Here is a 24,713-nt window from a genome sequence, read left to right as displayed (position 1 = left end):
GAACAAAAAATTCAACAGTCACAGAAATGTATTCAGGTGAGAATCTCTGTTCTATACCCACCAGCCCGGGCACACATTCATACACGCACCTACACACACAACCTGCATGTGACCCCACGTCCCTCCAATCATGAAGTCTAATTTAGACAGCTCTGAACTGTGTTGAGTCCTTTTTAAGACCAGCTGTTGAAAAGCTCATGTTTTTCAGTGTTTCCAAAGCTAAAGGAAAACTCCTATCACGAAACTGGAATGGGAAGAAAGCAGTGGGCCTGGACTTCAGTTTCCGAATACATAGAGGAAGGCACTGGAATTTAAAAGTAGCCTCTACAATTTTGGCTTGTGAATTTTACTCTGTTCTACATTACTCCTAAGTTTAAAGTAGTGTGAGACTAAGATGATTCTGTCAGAAAGAAAAACACTGCTTCCCTACTCAATTTTATATTGAGTGACAGAGTTGAAAAACTGGACAATATTTTTTAAAAAAAGGTAAATTTGAAATATTTAAATTAGATAAAAATCTATTATTTACAAGTCAGAAATGGGCAATGTTTAGTTTTATTTATATAGACAAAGGTCTTTCGCAAGTTGGCATACGTATTGAACTTCCAAAGCAATCATAAAAAGGAGAAAAACCAAGAGCAGGATTTTTTTTCCTTCAGAAGGAATGATTTACGCTAAGATAATAAAATTCCTCATATAACCACAGCTCTCAGGAGCTCAAGGCAAATTTCTGCATGCACATTAAAAAAAAAAACCAGGAATAACACTAACAGAAGTTTCATGTTTGTTCCAACAAGGCTGAAAGAGCTATTGCGGCATATCTTTGGAATTCTTGAGGGTTTTCATCTCCAGTCACAGCTGCTACATGGGTTAGAGAAAGTACTACTAGGCTGACAGTAAAAATGTGAAGACTTCCCAGCCTGCTTGTAGTAACGAAATGTGACAATACAGTGTTAGGGTAGATCAAGGGAAGAATTCCTTGTAGTTAGCATAACAGATTCCAAAATGATCAGGAATGAAGCTTTGATAATCAGTCTTAAGCAATGGGCACATTCTTTCTAAAGATTCCTAAAGCACTGTGACAGCTGATAATATGTCTGTGAATATTTTTATGTTATAGTTGTAGACTCAGTCGGGTATGCTACCAGTGTCTCCCAAACAATTATGAAAACAGTCAAAACAGAGACGGGATAAATATGTAAAAAAAAAAAACAAAAAACAAAACTTAACATCTTCTCTAGGATTGATCATTATGGTTCTTATGAAGATATACAAATATCCATATATATACATACATTTCTCTCTATATATGTATACATTTCCAAAAATAGAAATCTGAAACACAAAACAGACATAATTCAGAATAGAGAGTCAGGAAGAAATTAAAGAAACACTTTGAGAAATGTTTCAAGACCCAAAAGGAATTTACTTCTTGGAAATACTCTGAATTCACTGATTCCTCGTCTCCACTTGCCAACACTACTTTCAGTGCTGTCAAATTTCCTGTTTTGTTCTGTTGTGTTTTCTCTCTCTAGGACATAAGTAGTATATGTCCAGGAACCAGAAATTCAGTGGGCAGACAGAAGGTCTGACAATTGGGATAAGAGCAGGAAGATTCTGGGGAAAGGCTGTTTGCAGGAAAGAAAGAAGTAAGCATGAAAGAAGAGGAAAGAAGAAATTAGAAAAGAACGAGCTGACCGGGATGGTCCTACAGGGAAAGGGGTGATGATCTGACAAAATATTAAGCTTCCCAAAGCCGAAGCCCATCACCGTGCCTGCACAGCACCTTGTTCTTACCTGCTTTGCATTCTATGAGATGTTTCTTAGAGAGTGCAATATATCAGGTCCTTTGTTTGCTGAGAATTTACACTTTTGTGTACCTGGATGCTGGTATGTCCGAGAACTACAGAAAGAGAACCATCACCAATCTTCAAACTCTCTATATGCACATGCAGCCATGGAACACACACTGTCTCTCCTGTGCACAGAACTGTCACAGGGCAGCAGAGCTCTGGGAAATGAACCCAGAGCTTGCTGTCGTGTCTCCAAAGAGCACTGGATACAGCAGAAAAAAAACACTTGTGACTCTAGGCAATTTGTTTAACTTTCGTGAGTTTCAGTCTGGTCAGTTTAAATACTCAATTTGAAACTTGAGAGTCAGTTAAGTAGCAAAAGTGAATGATAACTTGCCCACAGTAGAATCTGGGGGATTAATGGGCAGAAGACATTAAATAGACATCTCTCCAAAGAAGACATACAGATGGCCAAGAAGCACATGAAAAGCTGCACAACATCACTAATTATTAGAGAAATGCAAATCAAAGCTACTATGTGGTATCACCTCACACCAGTCAGAATGGTCATCATCAAAAAAATCTACAAACATAAATGCTGGAGAGGGTGTGGAGAAAAGGGAACCCTCTTGCACTGTTGGTGGGAATGTAAATTGATACAGCCACTATGGAAAACAGTATGGAGGTTCCTTAAAAAACTAAAAATAGAACTACCATATGACCCAGCAATCCCACTACTGGGCATATACCCAGAGAAAACCATAATTCAAAAAGACACATGCACCCCAATGTTCATTGCAGCACTATTTGCAATAGCCAGGTCATGGAAGCAACCTCAATGCCCATCGACAGACGAATGGATAAAGAAGATGTGGTACGTATATACAATGGAATATTACTCAGCCATAAAAAGGAATGAAATTGGGTCATTTGTAGAGACGTGGATGGATCTAGAGACTGTCATACAGAGTGAAGTAAGTCAGAAAGAGAAAAACAAATATCATATATTAACGCCTATATGTGGAACCTAGAAAAGCAGTACAGATGAACTGGTTTGCAGGGCAGAAATAGAGACACAGATGTAGAGAACAAATATGGACACCAAGGCGGGAAAGCTTTGGGGGGCAGGTAGTGGTGGATGAATTGGGAGATTGGGATTGACATGTATACACTAATATGTATAAAACAGATAAATAATAAGAACCTGCTGTATAAAAAATAAATAAGATTCAAAAAAAGATATTATAGGTGAAAGCTTTTGTAAGCTCTGAAAGTATTATTTTATATTATTATTTTTAAAATAATCTATACTTACATTGAAAAAAAGAAAACTCAGTGTCAACTGGAATTACATGAATTAAGAGCAGATAAATTAGTGGATAGATGATTCAACCACTATGGCAAAACCTTACAGTCAGTCTATATAAATAACAGTAATAAAAACAATAAATATGTCTTGCTGAGTTTTTGTTTATTCTTGGTAATTGTGCTGTCACCTTATAGCTTTAGTCTTTTGTCATCTTCAAAACAACCAAATAAGGTGAGTACTATGTTCCCATTTTACAGATGGGGCTTAGGGAGATTAAGGGGCTTCTAGAGTCACAGAGCTCCACAAGCAGACCTGAGCCAGAGCAAATCTGCCTGACTCCATCTTCCTGTCTCTTTACTCCCAGGAAAACATGCCTTTGCTAAAGGGAATAAAACTTTGACCTGAATTTTAAGCTGGAACCAAATTTAAATAAATATACTGTGAAAGGAAAGAAGAGAGGGAGGAAGAGAAAGAAGAAGTTAAGCAGTTAGGAAATTAGGAAGAGAATGGAAGAGGACAGGGGAGAGGAGGAATGGGAGCTGAAAACAGAATAAAAAGTGAAGAGAAGGAAGAATGTCACCCATTTTTAAGCATCTTAAGAAGAATTCTACATTCTCAGAGATATTATAAAGTGAATGTGAATTTTGGTGACTATCAGAACCAAAAAAAATTTAAATCAAGTCTTGAATATTCATGTATGGAGTTACCATTTGATAAGGCCTACATTTTCTAAAAATCTGAAAGGAGAGATGCTGTGGGTTTTGTTTCAACTTGAATTCCACACAATGTGTTTCTCTTTAAAATGTGAATGGGAACTTTATTGCTTTGACAAGGCTTTTCTAAAGCCCTCCTGTGAAGTGTGAGTGAGGACAGTCCTCCCAAGAATCCAAGCACCTCATGACCAAGAATGAATGACAGCATGATGCACACAGTGGGAGATGTGAGTGAATATTACACAGATAATATATGCACATGAAACCTGAATACTAGCCTCTCCTTGTTTAATACCAGATCAATAGAACATGATTACAGCTGCTTTTAATGTCTAGGATACAATTATAAAGAGCTTACATTAAAAACTGAAGAGTCATTCAGCAAGGATTACACTTGACGTTATGCTGTGAATGTCCTCTCATTTTTTAAAAAGATATTATTTTTTAGAGCTATTTTAGATTCACAGCAAAATTGAGAGGAAGGTACAGAAATTTCCCATATACCCCTGGCCCCACTCATGCATAGCCTTCCCGGTTATCAACATCCCTCTCCAGGGTGGTACCTCTGTTACCACTGACGAGCCTACACTGACACATCATCATCATCCAAAGCCCATAGTTTACGTCAGGGTCACTCTTGGTGTTGTACATTCTATGGATTTGGACAGATGTATAATATCATGTATCTACCCTTACAGTGTCATACAGAGTAGTTTCACTGCCCTAAAATCTCCCTGTGCTCCACCTATTTATTCCCCTGCCCCGACCCCTGGTAACCTCTAATATTTTTACTATCTCCATAGTTTTGCCTTTTCCAGAATGTCAAATAATAGAATCATATAGTATGTAGCCTTTTCAGATTGGACTCTTTCACTTAATAATATGTATTTAAGTTTACAGAAAGTTCATAGGACCTTTAAAAAAGTTAAGAAAAAGCTTTGCCTTAAATTTCACCTAACACTCAATTGCCTACCACTATGGACTGAATTGTGTCCCCCCAGACTCGTATGCTGCGGCTCTAACCAGCTTGTGAAACTGTTTGGAGATGGGGCCTTTAGGAAGTTATAAAGGTTGAATGAGATTATAAGGGTGGGGCCCTGATCCTATAGGATTAGTGTCCTTATAAAAGACACCAGATAGGTTGCTTTTTCTCTCTGTCTACCGTGTGAAGACAAAGAGGCCACCTGCAAACCAGAAAGAAGACATTCACCAGAAAATGAATCAGCCAGAGCCTTGATCTTAGACTTCCAGTCTCCAGAACTGTGAGAAAATAATCTCTGTTGTTCAAGCCACCGTTTGTGGTATTTTGTTACGGCAGCCTGAGCTGATAAGTATACCTGCTAAAATGTAAAGGTATTTCAAAATTACAAAAATAATTTGTTATTTGAAAATAACAAAAAATAATGAAATTTAAGTTTTGAAAAGAGAATCTTTGGAAAACCTCAATAAATTGTCCTTAAAACATTCAAAATGAGACACAGTGAAACAAAACATTTTCAGGGATTACTGTGACATTCAGAAAATTACTCTGCCATTTATAAAACATGAAACATATAAAAATCATTTATTTCTGTGGGAATGATAGCAAAAAGTAAACTAATTTCTATAACTCCAAGCTCCTCAAAGTGATCTCTGATCACTTGGACACTGGGGCACACAGGCACACACACACAAAACACCATCACAGTTGCTTTTAAGGATAAGTGACTCAGTGATTGGTTTGTCCTTCTTCTTGTTATGTAAAATGTTTGATATTTGTAAGAAACAGAAAACAATCTACATAATAATCAAAATGATGACTAATGACATAACTGGAAATATTCAGGAATTAACGTATTGGCTGAACTTCCATTCCTGGTAAATCAAGACTATAAAATTCAAATTCTTGTAAAAACACATAGCAGTTAAGTTTGTTAATGGTCAGTATAATACCATAACAATTTATATATGGAAATTTCAAACCAAATATTAACATTTGCACTCATTAATTTTTATTTGAATTAAAATTAGTAGGTGTTTGTTTTTGAAAAGTTGGACTTTAAGGCATGATGTAATAGGATGCAACACTAGCAGACATGCAATAAGGGTATAGTTACCTGATCAGGTTTGGTGGGGCCATTCACGGTGGTATTTTCGGGAGTACTGTCCTGAGATTGTCCCTTGCACAGACCTTTTGTTGCATCTTTGAACATAATGTCTTTTTCCAGCATACTGTCTTGCTTGGCAATTGACAATGCCAGGGGGCTGCTGGAGGAAAAAATCAATGCTATGATTAGTCTTCTAACATTGCCATATCAATCAAAAATTACCAGGACTGGACAGCCGATTATAGAAAGTTGTTTAATTCAGATAAGAAACAGTGTCAACACTGCAGGTAAAATCAATGAGAGATCTGTAAACTTTTCTATTAGCCCCAGATTTCATTCAATTTCACCTTTAAAAGAAAAAATATATTCATTTCAACCTGAGAAGAAAATGTTTATGAATGGATATAAGACTTAGACAAATCAATGAGCAATTGAAAAGCTAAGGTGGAAATGCATGATTGAACTAAGCAAAATATTTAAATGTGAATGAATGCAAACAAGTGAAGGCAAAATTCTAGAATTAAGTAAAATACTGTTCATACAGGATTTTAATATGTTATACAATCATGGACAATAGTTAAGAGTTTGTGAAGAAATAATAATAGGGGAATTAAAAACAAACAACATGTTTAAGGACTGCAATGTTACAAACAATACGTTTTATTACTCCTTTACAGCTCAGGCTAGGCAAAAAAATAAAATAAAACCTACTTCATTTTTTGTTCTTCCATAGACACTGTTGCCAAAAGAAAGGCAAGTTCATAAAAAATAAACACAATCCGAATGTTTAATTTGTATTGTAGCACTTTAGTACAGTAAAATCTAAAAATGTACTTTCCTAAATGTGACCATAAAGCAGAAATACATACATATTTAATCAAGTGAAATATATAGAAACATAATTATTTCGTGTATCTTACAATAGTAGTTGTGATTCTAATTAAAGCTTAATGCATTTTGTTGGTTTTTTAAATTTTCAGTTTTATGGAGGTATTTACAAATAGTAAAATTCACTCTGTAGATGTACAGTTGCATGAGTTTGTCTACATACACATAATTATATATAGTTGATTATATATATATATGTATATACATTTGTGTAACCCACATAATCAGCAACACATAGAATTTTTGTCACTCCCAAATGGCTCTTTGTGCCTGCCCTTTGAAGTCAATTATTTTCCCTAACCCCCTGCCCCTTGTAACCATGGCTAATTATTTCTTTCACTATAGTTTTGTTTTTTCTAAAATGTCATGTGAAAGAAATCACAGAGCATGTAGCCTTTTGTTCCTGGCTTCCTTTACTTAACATGTTTTTGAGATTCATTCATGCTGCTGCATGTATCAAGTTTGTCATTGTTTATCACTGGGTAGTGTCTTCCTGTGGGATGCACTGCACTTTGGCCATCCATTCACCAAACATTTGGGTTTGTCCAGTTTTTGTCAATTGTGAATGGAGCTTCTATACACATTCACGCACAGGTGTTTGTGGTGACATACAACATATGCTTTCATTTTTCTTGGCTGTGTACCTAGGAGAGACTCCAAACTCTCCTCAGGGTCTGGACCATTCATTGGTGCTTCCCCCATGTGTGGGTTGGAGTCCTACTTGCTTCACATCCTTGACAGAACTTGTCTTTTTTTTTTGTTTTTTTAATCCACTCCAGTGGGTGTGTTAGTGGCTTCTCCCTGTGGCTTTTATTTGCATTTCAATGTGGTTATTTGACACAAGAATCCCTTCTCTGGTAAAGTGTAAGTTCAAATCTCCATTTTTTTTTTTTTTACTGGATTCTTTGGTGTCATATTATTGAGTTTATATATTTTGGATTCGAGTCCTTTATCAGATACACATGTGGCAAATATTTTCTCCCAGTATGTATCCTGTCTTTTTATTTTTTTAACAGTAAGTTTCGAGGAATATATTTTCTCTTATGGTTTGTGCCTCTTGTATCTTATCTAAAAATTCTTTCCCAAACCCAAGGTCAATAGGGTTTTCTCCTAGGTTTTATTCCAGAAATGTTATAGTTTTATGCTTCACTCTTAGGTCTACAATTCATTATGAGTGGCTTTTTTTATATGGTGCTGTATATGGGTCAAGTTTCATTATTTCTTCGTATTTCTGTCCAAATGTTCCAGCATCCGTTTTGAAAAGAACATCTGTCCCCATCCAATTACCTGGACATCTTTATTGAAAATCAACTGACCATATATGTGCAGGCCTACTTTGGGACACTCCATTGTATTCCACTGATATAATAGCCTATTCTTACACCAATATTACATTTTCTTGAGTAATGTACTTTCAGAGTAAGACTTGAAATCAGGCAATGTGAGTCATTAATTTTGTTTTCTTTTTCAAAATTATTGAGCCATTTGAGGTTTAGCATTTTCATATACATTTTAGAATCTATTTGTCAGTTTTTATAAAAATTTCTGGAATTTTGATTAGCACTGTGTTCAAAATATAAGTTAATTTGGGGAGAATTTACCTAATAACAATGTCAAATTTTGTCATATATAAACACAGTATATTTCTCCATTAATTTTGATCTTCATTAATTTTCTCATCAGTATTTTGTAGTTTTCAGCATTAAAATCTTGCAAATAATTTGTTAGATGTATTCTGATACGTTGCATGTTTTATGCCACTACCAATGTGTTTTTATTTCAATCTCTAGTTGTTAGTCTATAGGAATACAAATGATGGTTTTAGATTAACCCTGATGGGGAGGAAGGGAATCATCTGAAGGACTTCCTTCAGTAACCACAAGTCTCATTCACTGTTCTGCAGCCCATCTCTGTGTCACCTTCCAGTCGCGCTGGCATCTAGGAAAATGCAAATAAAGACAGACTAACGAACGGGCTGAGTTAGGTCCAGGTCTGAGGCAAAATCGGGAATAGCTGAAGAACGCGTTTACAGAAATGTGAGGTCAGTTTACTTCCTCTGAACTCTGGATGATGATGTTTTGTAGTCATTGATGATATTTTCAAGTAGGCAACAGGGTAGGGGGTCATATATTAAAAAGAGGCGGCATGGTATAGTAGAGCTGCAACAAGCATACATTATTGAGTCAGAAAAGCTACAAAGTCTGATGCCTGGCTCGGCCACCTCAGGCTGGTTACATAACCACTCTGTAAAAGCAACTGAAACACAGGCCCGGGGTGACGGATTACCAACATAATGCACATCAAGGGCTTAGCTCAATGACCCTGGTAATAAGCAGGCAACAGTATTACTTGAAGTTTCTGGGAATCTACTTACAAGCTAACAGGTTAGCCTATTACTCTTGTATGAACAGATGCAGAAGACGAGAGATGCTGGGATAACAGATGGTGGACTTATTGCTCATGGCAAACAGAATCCACGCTTCCCGTGTGCACCAGTTCTCCTTGCCCCCTGTCTCATGGGGGGTGGGAGCAGGCAACACAGATGGGCCTAAGTGGATGGCTACACTTGGACTTACTTGGCCAAGCTGCCTAATAATGGGATAACTTTATAAACCCTTTCAGCCACCACATGCAGTCACGTCCTCTGATGCATCCTCCATCCCTGATCAGGGGTGATTTGGCCTCCGTCTTTACTGTTTGATTACCTCTCAGATGGTCCAGAACCCAGACGGTGCTTTCTTTTTCTTTTTTTTAGAAGATGTTGGGGGTAGGAGTTTATTAATTTATTTTTGCTGTGTTGGGTCTTTGTTTCTGGGCGAGGGCTTTCTCTAGTTGCGGCAAGCGGGGTCCACTCTTCATCATGGTGCATGGGCCTCTCACTATCGCTGCCTCTCTTGTTGTGGAGCACAGGCTCCAGATGCGCAGGCTTAGTAGTTGTGGCTCACAGGCCTAGTTGCTCCACGGCATGTGGGATCCTCCCAAACCAGGGCTCAAACCCGTGTCCCCTGCATTAGCAGGCAGATTCTCAACCACTGCGCCACCAGGGAAGCCCAGATGGTGCTTTTTATTCAGGGAACCCCCAAATGCTCCAATGTTAGACATAGTCTCCATCACTAGGCAAGACACAGGGTCAGAGATAGGAAGAACCTTCCTCAAGGTCCCACTGCTTAGATACAGCAGATTTTGGTTTTGACTTCAAATGTTTTTTTCTTTATGCATTTATTTATCTCATTGAGACATAATCTACATAACACAAAATTCACACTTGCGAGGTGTAGAAGTCAGTGCTTTTCCGCACATTCACAGATGTGTGTAACCATCACTTCTACTTCCAGAATACTTCCGTCATCCCCCCAAAGAAATCCCATATCCATTCAGAGTCACTTCCTATTTTCCTCTCACCTCATTCATCCAACCACTAATATACTTTCTGTTTCTATGCATTTGCTAATTCCAGACATTTCATATAAATTCAGTCATACACTATGTGGCCTTTTGTGTCTGACTTCCTTCACTTAGCATAATGTTTTCAAGGTTCATCTCCTTTATAGCATGTGTCAGTATTTAGGCCATATTTTAGATAACAAGAAATCATTAGTTTTATACTTAAGAGAGAAAAAATGAATATTTATACTTCCTACTTGAGGAAATTTAGTCATGATGATAGTTATTGGAAACTTTATATATCAGTTTAGTTTAAAACATGGACTGTGTTTAAAATAGTATCTTTGGTCTTGTGATGACAAATTGAAAGAAGAACTGAAATGGTAATATTAAAAAATCAGAGGGTTTTCATGCCTAACTCATTACTATCCACAAGTATCTTTTGGTAAATGTTGATATGCAGCTTCAATCTTCTAATTTTTGGTGGAGAGACAGACTTAATACTGATTGAAAAATGCCTGGTGACCAGAGAGGGTGACAAAGGAGAATAACTAACTCTTCAAGGACCAAGGTCTACGACTTTATCACTAGGCAGAAGGCACTTACAGCTTGCTGGGAAGGGCTGGAAAGTCAGGGATGATCTCTTCATAGGGTTCCTCTTGGGCCAAGGTCTGAACACAGGAAGGCTCTTGCATTCTTCCTTCCCAGGCAGACTCGGCTTTCAGCAGCATTTCCTCAATAAACTCAGATGCGGCAACATCTACGGGTAAGAATAAGGCAATCAGAACCAGTGAGTGGGAACATCCCACAAAACTATTTACTTTCAATAATTCTGATATGTAACATGCTAAAATTTATCAACGCATGAGGCAAAACAAAAAACACTAAAAGTTTATGGTGGGAATAAAATGGCAGTGCCACTATTTTTAAAGACTATTTTATGTTACATCAGTGGCATATTTAATTACATGACATAATATAAAATGATCTAATATAAAAATATAAAATGACATAATATAAAAATAATATTCACTGAGTAGTCACAGGTAAAATGTGAAATCACTGAGAAGCTAAGCTTGAGAGAACTTATTAATGTCGTTTTATTCTCCGTGAAAGCCTTCCTTCATCCTGGTGAATGCGAATCAAAAGAGGAAAATAGCTACACCTTCCCAATGACTGGGCTCTTATAAAACATGGAGTAGGCATTCTATAAGCATTCTACTAACTGGGTAGCTGTACAAATAACTACTCGGTTGTGTTTTTAAAACAGTGGGTCTGGCCTCTCTCTGTGATCTGGTGGGATTTCTTTTTCAATCTGACATAAAAATAATTATATTTCCTTACAAATGACATGTTAACAGTGACATATGAATATACTTGAGCAGCAATACAGCTGTGCATTAATCAAATTTACGCCTACAACAACTGAAACTGAAAATCGATACATCCTGAAGGAAAATCACATTAATAACAAGTAAGAACCTAATGGCTGTGGCTACGCCTTTCCAATCCCCACGACCAAACTGCGTGACTTCTTGTGTCCATGAACTTCAGTTATGTGGCTTTATGGGCTGAGTGAGGTAATTCAGATACCACAAGAAGATATTGATGCCAGGATTTTATCATCATTTGTTTTAGATTAAATCATATCTGCGTAATGAGTAGGAGACAGCTTAGCATCCTCTTCTTGGGAGATTATTTCCATACCAAGTAACAGCTATACCTCAAACTGCTTTTATCCCTCAGATAATTTTTTGTGTGTCCATTTCAAATTCAAGAAGCTCAAAATAACAAGAACATAATATAGTATTACTCAGCCATTAAAAGGGTCATTTGTAGAGACGTGGATGGACCTAGAGACTGTCATACAGAGTGAAATAAGTCAGAAAGAGAAAAACAATTATCGTATATTAACTCATATGTGTGGAATCTGAAAAAACTGGTAGAGAGGATTTCATTTACAAAGCAGAAATAGAGACACAAACGTAGAGAACAAGTGTATGGATACCAAGGGGGAAGCGGTGGTGGGATGAATTGGGAGATTGGGATTGACATATATACACTACTATGTATAAAATAGATAACTAATGAGAACCTACTGTATAGCATAGGGAACTCTACTCAGTGCTCTGTGGTGACCTAAATGGGATGGAAAGCCAAAAAAGAGGGGATATATGTATACATATAGCTGATTCACTTTGCTGTACAGTAGAAACTAACACAACATAGTAAAGCGACTATATTACAATAAATTATTTTTAAATATATAGCACTGATGATGATTTTCATGTGCTTGGCCACAATATGGGTGTCTAGTTTATTGTTTTCTGCACTATCATTTTATGTGGTTCCTTCTTCTTGTTGTTGGTATATCCTGCATCTACCTGAAACTAATCAACAAATGTTTACTGAGAGCCTCCTGTGGTCCCATCACTGTGTCTCTCATGACCAACATGGCACAGAGAACTGATTATACTGATGCTAGGCTTTGCGTGACCAACGTGGGCAAAATTGTCTAAGAGAGTCATCAGACACTAGGCCTGTATTGGTCAGGGCGGAATCTAGACCAGCAGCTTGGTCACTCTCGGGGCACTGGGACTGTCATTGTCAATTGCCTTGAGTGTCTGTTTTGGTGGAATTGACACTAGACTTAAAAGGTCAAAGTGTGATAGACAGAGTCCATGCAGTCCAGGGTCAATGATATAGTCCATTCTTTGGGAAAAAAGCCAGAAATACTATCTGGAAAAATGTGATCTCCTGTTAGATCTAGAGTTAACAGAGGACGGGGTTTATACGTACAATAAAAATATTTTTGAAAAAAGATAGGAGAAAGCAACAAATTTCTATGTACTCTTCCAATATTTACCATTAGGCAAATGTTTGTAGATAATAGTAAGGTCACTACCCTATTATTAATATTAGCGTGGTTCTAAAGTTTAGGACTATTAAGGCATCTTATAGTTTGTTAAATCTTCAATTTATTTTTAGCAAATAAGATCAATAAACATTAAGCAATGATACTTAATTCCAATAAAATAAGAAATAGAGCAAATCTCTCATTCTGTCTTAAACGGGAGGTTTACCAGGTAATTATACTCCTAGAAGCGCATGAAATAAGAAATCTCGGGTGTGAAGTGCTTTTAGGTTAGTAGAGGTACAAAAACAAGAAGAATAAGTATATTTATGTTATTCAGATCAATTAATACCTTCAACATTTTTACATTATTTTGTTACTTATGCAAGACTTTTCTCTTTGTTATTTAGAATTCTTATTTTTAATATACCAAAAGTAACTTACAGGTAGTAACATTGTTGTCAAGTTTTAAAAACTAGAAAATTAATGTAGTACCCACTTTTTAAAAGAGTGGTAAAAAGGACTCTAGTAAATTTCAAAAAGATATTTATTAAAAAATAAGTAGGGCTTCCTTGGTGGCGCAGTGCTTGAGAGTCTGCCTGCCGATGCAGGGGACACGGGTTCGTGTCCCGGTCCGGGAAGATCCCACATGCCATGGAGCGGCTAGGACCGTGAGCCATGCCGCTGAGCCTGCGTGTCCGGAGCCTGTGCTCCGCAACAGGAGAGGCCACAACAGTGAGAGGCCCGCGTACCACAAAAATAAATAAATAAATAAATAAATAAAAAATAAGTAACATTAATATTTTCAAAGTTTTAAATTAGGTTGAGAATGTTAGTCTCTATTGCTTGCAGTATAAATATCTGCACAGAAAAAAATACTCTTACCATTTAAAAATACCCTAATGAACAAGCATGTATTTGGTATGGTAAGAAACTAGTTAAATAACAGAAAAAATATATTTTAAAGTAAGTGACACTGCAGGAATCACTGCCCGGGAAATTTAAAGCCCAAAAAACACACTGCAATGAAGTCCCTATAAACTTAACGGCTCTCTGACAGATGCCTGTAACGTAGCAGTGCACAGGAGTTTGTGAATCATGCTTGAACTGGGTTGGGTTTCACAGAGCATCTCAGGAGAGGCTGACTCACTTTGTAGCTGTGTCAGTGATGGGTCAGCAACTTCAACATGATGGGAAGAAGACAGTAACTGCTCAGTGGTCCAGGATGCTCATAACCTACCTGAAGCCTTCTCCTCATTGCAGTTCAATAGGTGTGGATTTGCCTGATGCATCAGAAGAAGTTTCACCAGGTTTGCCTGAAACATTAAAGGTAATTGAAATAGGAAAGATTATGCTGGATACTGAAGATTCATCAGTAAATAATCCAAAGTTGCTATCCTCCAGAGGCACTGGTTGAATGAGAATGCATTAGCATAACCTACTATGCTAAATGTTTCTTACTCTCTCCATTTCCTATTTTTTTAATGACATTCAAACTGTTTTATCAATTAACGCATTCAAATAAAAAATTACTCATCAAGTGGGTTAAGTCGTTGAGGATTTGAAAAGGTTCACTTAATGCCTTTCACGTTTATTTTAGGGCACCTAATGGGAGGAATCACATGTTACAGTGTGTTTTGTTTTAATTTAACAATTCATGAAAGTCACACTTTTTGTTACTGTCCATCCATTACAGCATCATGTACAATATGAACCTAAGATTCAATGGACAATTAGAAAAACTTCACCTCAAGTTATATGAATAAAGCAACTTGATGAGAGATTAATATATTTTTTAAAGTTTATTATAAAATACATAGTACATACAAAGCATATGTATAAGGGATAGGTACCATTGAAAGAGCAAATAATGAAACAGAGTCCAGTGCACCCAAGTTTTTAAAATGTCATTCATAGTATGTTTGTGTATTCTTTTCCCAAATTATCCTTGTTCCTACTTCCCAGAGTTGACCACCATCATGAATTTTATGTTAACCATTACTATGTTTTCTTTGTAAGCTTAGACCTTACTTAAGAAGTATCCCTATCAACACATCGCTTTGGTTTCATCTGTTCTGTCTCATTTATAGAAATGAAATCCTGGGGTATATATTCTTCTGTGCTTTGCTTTCATGAATTAACACTGCATTTTTGAGGTGATGGGTTTAACCAAGCTTCATTTGTTTGTTTGGCTGCACAGAACTGCATTGTACAAATACATCACAATTTATCCACCTTCTTCTCAGTGGACATTCAAGCCATTGCAACCATTTCCCTATATTTACAAATAATGTTGCTATAAATATTCTAGTTTATATCTCTTAGTGTACACGTTCAAGAATTTCTTCAGGATAAATGTACTTAGGACTGAAATTGCTGGCATAAAGGTCTGGTCATGTTCAAGTGATGAGATTGCTCCAATTTTTTTTTTTTTCAAAGAGTTCAAGTTTACACTCCCACTGCCAACCAGATTTCCTTTTGTTCCACATTCTGTTTAATAATTTTATGACCAGCTATTTACATATTGCTAGATTCACATCCTCCCTAACACTTGATATTGTCGTTTAAAAAAATTGAGCTACTATACTGGGAAAGAAGTAGTAACCCAGTATAGTTTAAATTTTTTATTTATTTATTTATTTATTTATTTATTTATTTATTTATTTATTTATGGCTGTGTTGGGTCGTCATTTCTATGCGAGGGCTTTCTCTAGTTGTGGCAAGTGGGGGCCACTCTTCATTGCAGTGCGCGGGGCCTCTCACTATCACGGCCTCTCTTGTTGCAGAGCATAGGCTCCAGACGCGCAGGCTCAGTAATTGTGGCTCACGGGCCTAGTTGCTCCGCGGCATGTGGGATCTTCCCAGACCAGGGCTCGAACCCGTGTCCCCTGCATCGGCAGGCAGATTCTCAACCACTGCGCCACCAGGGAAGCCCACCCAGTATAGTTTAACTTGCATTTCCCTGCTGACAATGACATTGAACACCTCCTCAAGTGCTTTAGTTCCATTCTTATATTTTCTTTTGTGAAATATCTATTCAAGAATTTTTTGCCCATTTATTACTGAAGTGTTTTTCTTTGAATTTTTGATCTATATGTTCTAGATACATTTGTCAGATATATGTATTACCAATAATTCCTCCCATTCTATGGCTTGCCTATTCATCTTTTTAAAAATGTCTTTTGATGAACGGGATTTTTAAAATTTGTTTTACTTCCGTTTATGCATAACTTTCATATATATATATTTTTTTCTTTAGTTGTTAGTGCTTTTTAGGTTCAAATAACTCTTTGCCTACTCAAAGGCCATGACAATATCATAATACATTTCCTTCTAAAAACTTTATAATTTGAACTTTTATGTCTATGGTCCATCTCAAGTGAATTTTTGTAAATGGCACCTAAAGGCTTAAGGTGAATTTGGGTCCAGCATCCTTTGTTTCTCAGCAGTATTTGTTAAAAAGACTATTTTTTCTTATTGAACTGCTTTTGAGGCAGTCTTGAAATAAGTAAAAAACTTATATTCTTGAAAAAGGTATCTCATTTTTTTTCAAGATAATATTGTCTATATAGGTCCTCTGCATTTCCATATAAACCTTAGAATGAATTTTCAATTTCTGTAAGAAAGGCTATAGTATTTTGATTGGGATTGCTTGAAGTAAATAGATGCTATATTAGCTTTACATGGCTGTCATAAAAAATTACCACAAACTTAGTAGTTTAAACGATAAATAATAACTATCTTACACTTCTGTGGGTCAGAAGTCTGACACCGGTCTCACTGGGTTAAAACCAGGGCATTGGCAGCATTGTTTCCTTCTGGCCCCAAGGGAGCATCTGTGTCCTGACTTTTCCAGCTTCCAGAGGCACCCACATTCCCTGGCTGGGGGCCCCTTCTTCATCTCCAGACCAGCAGTGTCGCACCTCCCTGACCATTTCCATTGCCGCATTTCCCACCAACCCTCAGCCAGGAATGCATCTCTGCTTTTAGGGGCTCAGTGATTACAGTGGGCCCACCGTGAGATCCCTTCCCATGCCGAGATCTTTAACTTAACCACAGCTGCAAAGTTCTTCTGCCTTGTCAGGTAATATATTGACAGGTTCTGGTGATGAGGGTGTGGACAGATTTGGGGGCCACTATTCTGCCTTCCACAGGTACTATTCTCAGCAAAACCCACTGGCATCCCGGGGGGAAAATTAGATGGAATCTAGGGGATAAGATAACGTCTAACCTCTTCTTCTGTACTTAGCCCAGCTTCACTGGCTCACAGGGAGCCGCGGGCAGAAGGCTCGCACCCAGCCCTTCAGACCAGAGTTCCTGGGGCCAAATGGCTGCACTCAGGACACCTCAGCTCTGAGGGCCTTGCACAGAAGCACCGCCCACCACACCTTGTCCAAAATGGTAGTGGGCACCCGGCACTGGAGCTGTGAGCAATAAATGCACCTGCACTACCCGCCCCCGCACAGAACTCCAACCCCTCCCACTGAGAGATCCCTATAACCAGCCACACCCGCACCTCTACGTTCTCTGATCAAAGAATAAAGCTTCCCCACAGAGAACCATATTCCATATCCTGTAATAAACCACGACGGAAAAGAATATGAAAAAGAATATATAGATACACAACTGAATCACTTTGCTGTACAGCAGAAATTAACACAACACTGTAAATCAACTATACCTCAATAAAATTTTTTAAAAAGAATAAAGCTTCCCTTTGCTTCTGAACCCAACTCGGTCCTATTCTATTGGTGTCAGCAAGACAGGCAGGAGGACCCTTGTTGGGGACCAACTTGAAAGGGTCGGTAACAAGATCTTAATAATAGTCACTGTCTCAACACATGAATATGGCTTACCACCTCATTTATTTAGGTCTTCTTTACTTTTTAATTATATTGTTTATAATTATATAATATTGTTGTATAGTTTCCAGTGTAGAAATCTTACATATCTTATATAAAAAATATCCCTATATATTTTATGTTTTCAATGCTATTTTTCTTCTTAATTTTGGAGATTCCTTTGGAATTTTTATTCTTTCTCTTTTCCTAAGTTTGTCTTTCCATTTCTTGGTTTATTATATTGAGTAGAAGGGAACTGGCTTTTCTGATCTGTGGCTTTGTTGTTTTTGTGACATTTGCCAGTCATTCTCCACCCATGCAAGCACTCTGCTCAGACATTCCAAAGTATCTCCCCACCCATCAATTATTGCTCTTGTTGGTGTTCTCATTGTAAAATTAATTAGATTTTAAATAGTTTGCGCCATTGCTAGCTTTCCCACAAGTCCACTGCAAATCAGTGTTTGGTTTTATAGAACATAAAATATATCTTTAACACTTAAATCATGTTACAGCAGACTGCTTATATTTAGGGTTTATTTTTATTTCCAAATATATACAGTTTCCTAAAGACATAGATGTTCTCTCAAAACCTGAAAGGCAGAATATATAGAGCAGGGTCCCAGGACATCAAAATGGGTATAGAAAAGAGTTTTGTTTTGTATCAAAAATTTGATAAATTTGCTTGCTTTTCAACCATAGGAAAGGAAGGGAAGAAGGGAGGAAAGGATGGAGGGAGGGAAGAAGGAAAAGAGAAAAGCAGGAGGGAGGGAGGGAAAAAGCAAGGAAAAGAAGGATGAAGGGAGGAAGAAAAGCAGAAAGAAAAGAAAAAAGAAAAAATGCAAAGCCGAGAATTATGTAAGATTGCCCTTGTTTTTCACAATTTTGAAAAAAGCAGCAGTACCTAAAAGCTTTCATTTTCTGACAAAAATGTCCGATTGTAGGAGCATATAACAATTACTTGCATTTCTAAATTTAATTCACTCTTTACAGAACTCCAAAGAGAAACTTGGGCAATCTCTCTACAAATTACCTCTCTCCACAGCTTCCCCGTACCTGCAGAAAGCATTTAAGTGGTCAAAGCAAATGGTTTCCTACATGAAACTCTATGACCACAAAAGTACTTCCATTTTATTTCAGACCTGTAAAAACAACATTCATGTGTGGAATGAAGAAGATTCTCTCACTTGGGGAATTCCATTCTTCTTAAAGTCAGTATTTCCCACGTGCTTCCAGTTAGAAATCAATGAGGCATGTCCCAGAACTAAATTAAGCAGGGCAGTACTGATTTCCATTTCAGAGTAGTCTGCAATATTTGTTTAATCCTCAGGTAAGATCTTTAGGTAAATTACTTCAATGTGCATAGGTAAAGTGTGAACCCAACAAAGATTCATCTCCACTATTACAAGAACTTTATAATCACCAAAACTATCAGAGGGTAAGGTGGCTGACACTCTGTGTGTGTGTGTGCGTGTGTGTGTGTGTGTGTGTGATTCGGTGTCTCTGTGTGTGTCAAAGGAGGCTCTGTGTGGCTGATAGAAAATATATTTAAGCTGAAATTTAAGCTCACACAAATTACTGACTATGGACTTTGCTCATTCTTTGGACAATTGTATTTCAGTTTGGATAAATTCAGCAAAATTAATTCCTTGATGGTCATTTAAATTACTTCTTTAAAAAGTAAAAAAAAAAAAAAGAAAAATTGAGCATTCAGAGATAGTCGAATTCCTAGTTCAGAAGCTAAAAGAGATTGTTTCACTTAATAAAGAGAAATTATGTTAAACATCTTTGGGAATTCAGAATTTGCATATCCTACACTCATTGGTTCATACTCTACATCAAAATAGGTAAACGCCTCTAACTCAGAGCCATCTGAAAAATTTCGGATCTAAAATATAAAAAGATTCCTCTGATGAACTCTTTAGACTATTAAAGGTGGTGCCGCCCATCCTGTTTTACCCTTCATTGAACTCCCCCTCCACTGTGCGTGATCTCTTTGAGTCATCTATCACAAATCTCTATGTCCAGCCCTCCCCAATGCACTGCTTGTGCCCAGGTACTCCTGGATATCTCCTTGAGGATTTCTCCTGTTGGCCCACCAGTCTCAAGGTGTGTGCTCACCCACCGTCTCTTCACACATGTGTTCAGTGATGCACTGAGACAGACAAGCATCTGCTAAACCAGGACATTCACTGACTCTCTCATGAATAAGTAGTAACTGAGTGTTCTGTGCCAGCCCCATGCAGATAAAGAAATAGACGTTGTACCTGCACTCAGTTCTCACAAACTAGAAGGTCAATACGAACAAATATAAGAGATAATTCCAGCATATGATAAGTGATGTGGTATGGGGGATAGAGGTGCTACGTAGGGTGCATGACGGCGGCATCACACTGGGATCCAGGAAGGTAGAAAAGACAACCAGTGAACTGACAACTCAGGGGAGTCCTGCAGGGCAGGGAAGATTTAACCACTCAACAATTTCAAGAAAAGCAATGAACATGAAAAGGATGTACATGGTGGTATATTCCAGAAATCGAAAGAAGTTCAATATAGCCATATCCTCTAACCTGGTGGGGGGAATAGGAAAAAAACAGCGGTAGAATTAAGCGGAATTCCTGGCCCATGGGGACTCACGTGTGATGGAGTAGGTATTTTATATCAGCAGCAATGGAAAGGATGGTGGATCTAATAGTTCTATTATATTTGCATTTAGAAAGCTTGCTGTAGCCACATTGTTGAGAATGGAGTGGAGGTGGGGGAGAGGACTCCATTAGGAGGCTGAAGGGCTGATCCAGAGGCAGAGGCTGATGCACTAGGTGAAGGCAGAGGCAGTGAGGATGTACAGATTAATCGGTTTTGGTTATAACTCATACAGCTCAAAGCTATTCACTAAGGAGGAGTTTCTGGGCTCAGTGGCTTCTTAGTTATGGGAGAGGCAGGAAAACGATAATGCCCAGGTGTGTGATGAGTAAATGGTGACACACAAAAGGGACAACAGACTGAGGAAAAGAAGATGATAATTCCCTTTGTACACAAGTTGGGTTTGAGGGCACACTGATAGAGATTACCCACCAGGAAGTGGTCCTCACGGGCTGGGAACTTGAGAGAAAAACAAGAAAAGGCTTTGGGGGCTGTGATCATGTAGAGCATTTGAAGTTGCAGGTGTGAGATTCCCTAAAGACGTGTAAACATTGAGAAGAGAGGGAACCTAGGATCCAGCACTGAGTTTATCAATATTTGATGCTCAGCTGGGTACCAGAGAGTGTTTTTTGTTTTTCTCAATGGAAAAAGACATATCTAAAGAATAAAAACTCTGAATATATCTCAATTCTTAGGTACTTGGGTAAAATGTATTTAAGAATACAAACGACTCCTTTGAACATCAAGATATGAAGGTTGTGGGATTCAAGATACTTTTGAAGGGAAGGAGATTTAGATTTTAGCATTTGTACAGTTATTTTCTTATCTTTTGTTGTAGCATTGCCAATCCTATTATAAACACTAAAAATATGTATAAGGCTAGAATAGAATTTTATTTTATGTACAACTCATAAAAAATTGTAAAATCAAAGGACTTACTGCTCACATAACTTATTCAGTTCCTAGTTTTAAACGAGAACAGGCATCTCTTTTTTTCTCACTGGAGAAGTTAATATATTTAGAAAGGCAAATTTAAAATATGTATGCATGTCAGTTATAAATCCCAGTATACATGTCAATTATAAATACTGTTATAAGTTATGGACTGCCTTCTCCAAAAGACATTTATACTTGTAAGATATTTATAAGAAACTGAAGTTGTGATGAAGGTCTGTAAAAATATCATTAGTCTCTCTAAAATGTTACCATTTCTAAAGTTTTCCCTGAACTGAGGTATATTTATTTACAGTAAATTTCTTTAGAGAATTATAAATCTCTCATGCCTATAAATTGATATCCAAATAATACCTCTTTCTAAAATATCATTTCCAAAATGAATATGAAATGGTATTTTTATGGGTGAACAATGTTTAAAAACAATTCAAGACATCATATGGTATTTTCTTGACAAAATAATCAAGATACAGTTTACTCAAAATCCTCTATTAACAGAAATCTCTCATTGTTTTCTGAGTCTAAATCGAGGAAGAGTATTCTGGTTTTGATATCATGTATTCTAACGGAAAAACCCCACTCTACCTTTCAGTGTTCAAGCTTTGCTTCTAGTTCTTGGCTGATGGATTTGTCCATTCAAGCCCTTCAGCTGCTCTGCTGGACACCAAGAAAGCATGCTGGGCAACACAGGTAAAGTCTCTGCTGTGTTGGAGCTTACGTTCTGGTGGAGACCCCATTTGAGTAGGTTTAATGGAGCAAAATGGAAAAGATATATGATCTTCAGACCCTCTCCTTGGCACCAAAATGTTGAAGGATTTAGAAAATACTCAATTAATGGTGAGTCATTTTCTAGAGAAGCAGAGGGTAAAGGTGAGATTGTTTCTTAAATCTGCCTTATCTGTACACTATCAATGGCCATTTCTGGAAAACTGTTTGTTGGACATCTGTCTCTGTGAATCTAGCAGCTGGATCAATTGACCTGGACACATGGGCACAGATGGTCTGATGCATTTGCCTTCATCATTCTCACCAATCTTCCAAGCTATGTAAAAATCCTCTTTTAACAGAAGTTGATGGTTCTCAGTGATTGAAGAACCTGGGGCCAGGCTCTAGGGAGGAAGAATCAGCAAGGCTGGTTAGGCTCCTACAGACAGTGAGGGGTGGCTGGTGCTAGAGCCAGTGCCAGGCCATGGAAATCCTCAGAGCAAAGCTGGTTGAATCCCCGAGATGTGCAGAATGACCTATGGTGTGTATGTGTATGTGGGAGGAGTTTCTGGGAAATAGAAGACAAAATAGGAACCCCCCTAAAATTATGTTTTTTAAAAGTTGGGGTCAGATATTGTGCAGCTGATTTTGAAAAAAAAATGCAGCAATTGGAAAGTGTTTCTTCATTAATTTACCATTAATCATTAATAAATGGTAAGTGTTGGGAATGTAGCTGGTACACTGGGAATACGGTAATAAAAACATTCACCTTAATTACTCTGCATTTTACAAAGTAAATGCAGCTTTTGAATCATATTTCCCATATAAGTTCATGACTATGTTTCTCTAGGCTGTAAACATAGTTTCAGAAAACCCAAAGTTTGGGAAATTTTTGGAATGTGATAGGTAATAGGGTGGAATACCGATATCCTCTCATCCTCTACCTTATCCATCAGTGATTCTTCTATCTTATGACTTTTGTGTGAACAAAAGTTCCAGGAAGCTTTATGAAGGAAGCAGCAGTTGTATTGGGCTTATGTGTCTTACATCAAGTTTTACAGGTCTTTCATAAATAAGTATTTTTTGTAAACAGAAGCAGTTGTTTTAAAACCCACCCACTTAGATTGATTTCTTACTGGTCCTCTCTGCTAATTATAATAAACCATGGAAATAACAAGCAACCCAAGAAGAACTCTGAAAGATCCAAGGAGGAAGGTGACTCAGGACCCATAGAAGGGAGAAATCATGGACGGGCAGGGTAGCCTATGTCCTTACACCCAATAGAAGAAGGCAACCCTGGACCCAGTGTTTCCCAGTCCAACCCAGTGACAGAAGGGGGCCCAGGTAGAGGCATCCCACCCCCTTTTAAACCGTGTCTCCCTGACAATATCAGGTGAATACAGCACCATGACCCTGTTAACACTAAGTGTCAGAGCAGGCACTCTTTTTCCACTGAGACTGAGATGCCCCTCCCCAAAGAGAGACAAGGGTGGCTGGGGAGGGGATGGCACCTGCAAGTTGGGGTTGCATACTCCAGAGGCCTCCAGCCCTGAAAGTCTTTTGTCCCCGTGGAGATTCTCCTACCCCACCCAGAGACATGGGGCAGTCTGGCCTGAGGAAACCCCTTCTACCCCTTTTGGGACACCAGAAGAAACCAGTAGGAACTCCAGGGGCACCAGATAAACCAATCATACCAAAATAATACCTGGAAGGGCCTGAAAATTAAACTGTCATTGGATCCACCTCCCACTCAGGTAGACTGGAACCTGAATGCTAAACCTAAGCAGGGTGACTGCCTGCTAAAATAGAATATATATATAGGACCAAGATTCTCCTAGCAAAATAGCCAAAATGTCCAAGAAGTAATTAAAAATCACTTATCATGGTCATACCAAAATCAGAAAATCATAATTTGACTAAGACAATTAACTGACACCAAAAGCAGGATGAATCATGCTGGAATTATTTGGTGATGATTTTAAAGCAGCCATCATAAGAATGCTTTAAGAAGCAATTACAAATTCTCTTGAAACAAAGGATAAAATAGAACACCTCATCAAAGACATAGAAGTTATAAGACAGAACCAAATGGAAATCACAGAACTGAAAAATACAACAGCAAATAAAATGTATCAACTCATACCAAATATTTCATTTAAGCTGTAGTTAAATAAAACAAAAACCATACACTGAGTCCTGAAAAAAAACATTTAAATGTCTGGTAACAGAAAGTGATATATTTAGTCCAAGGCATGTTTTTAAAAACATTTTGTTAAATCTAGTCCTATTTCCCCTGAGTTGATTCTCTTATGAAAGTGGTTAAAGGGAAACAATTAGCTCCTCTTTGCAATGATACCTGGTCCAAAATCTAAAAGCCCAACCAGTCAAAGTGAAAAATTGGTTAAAATGATTCATTCAAGTTTGGTAATGTTCTGCTACACTTTACCACTTTCAGATTTAGCTCCTTCCAGAAGCAATATCGGACTACAATGGGCACATTTTGATAATTTACTGATTACTACTTCATCAGTACAGGCCAATAAGT

General features: G+C 37.6%; 1 protein-coding gene across 1 annotated transcript in view; it reads right to left on the bottom strand.

The window, feature by feature from the left end:
* MYO16 (myosin XVI) overlaps nucleotides 1–24,713 on the bottom strand; it is a gene marked incomplete at both ends in the record, with an annotated part of 422,412 nt that overhangs the window by 278,809 nt on the left and 118,890 nt on the right. Inside the window, 3 exons of the mRNA XM_081214708.1 lie at nucleotides 5,912–6,062; nucleotides 10,781–10,934; nucleotides 14,269–14,344. Coding sequence (XP_081070834.1) covers nucleotides 5,912–6,062; nucleotides 10,781–10,934; nucleotides 14,269–14,344 — 381 coding nt within the window. The remainder of the gene's footprint in view (nucleotides 1–5,911; nucleotides 6,063–10,780; nucleotides 10,935–14,268; nucleotides 14,345–24,713) is intronic.

The sequence above is a fragment of the Mesoplodon bidens genome, assembly GCF_964165515.1.
Source record: "Mesoplodon bidens genome assembly, chromosome: 17".
Lineage (NCBI taxonomy): Eukaryota > Metazoa > Chordata > Mammalia > Artiodactyla > Ziphiidae > Mesoplodon > Mesoplodon bidens.
This window is presented reverse-complemented; position numbering and strand designations above follow the sequence as displayed.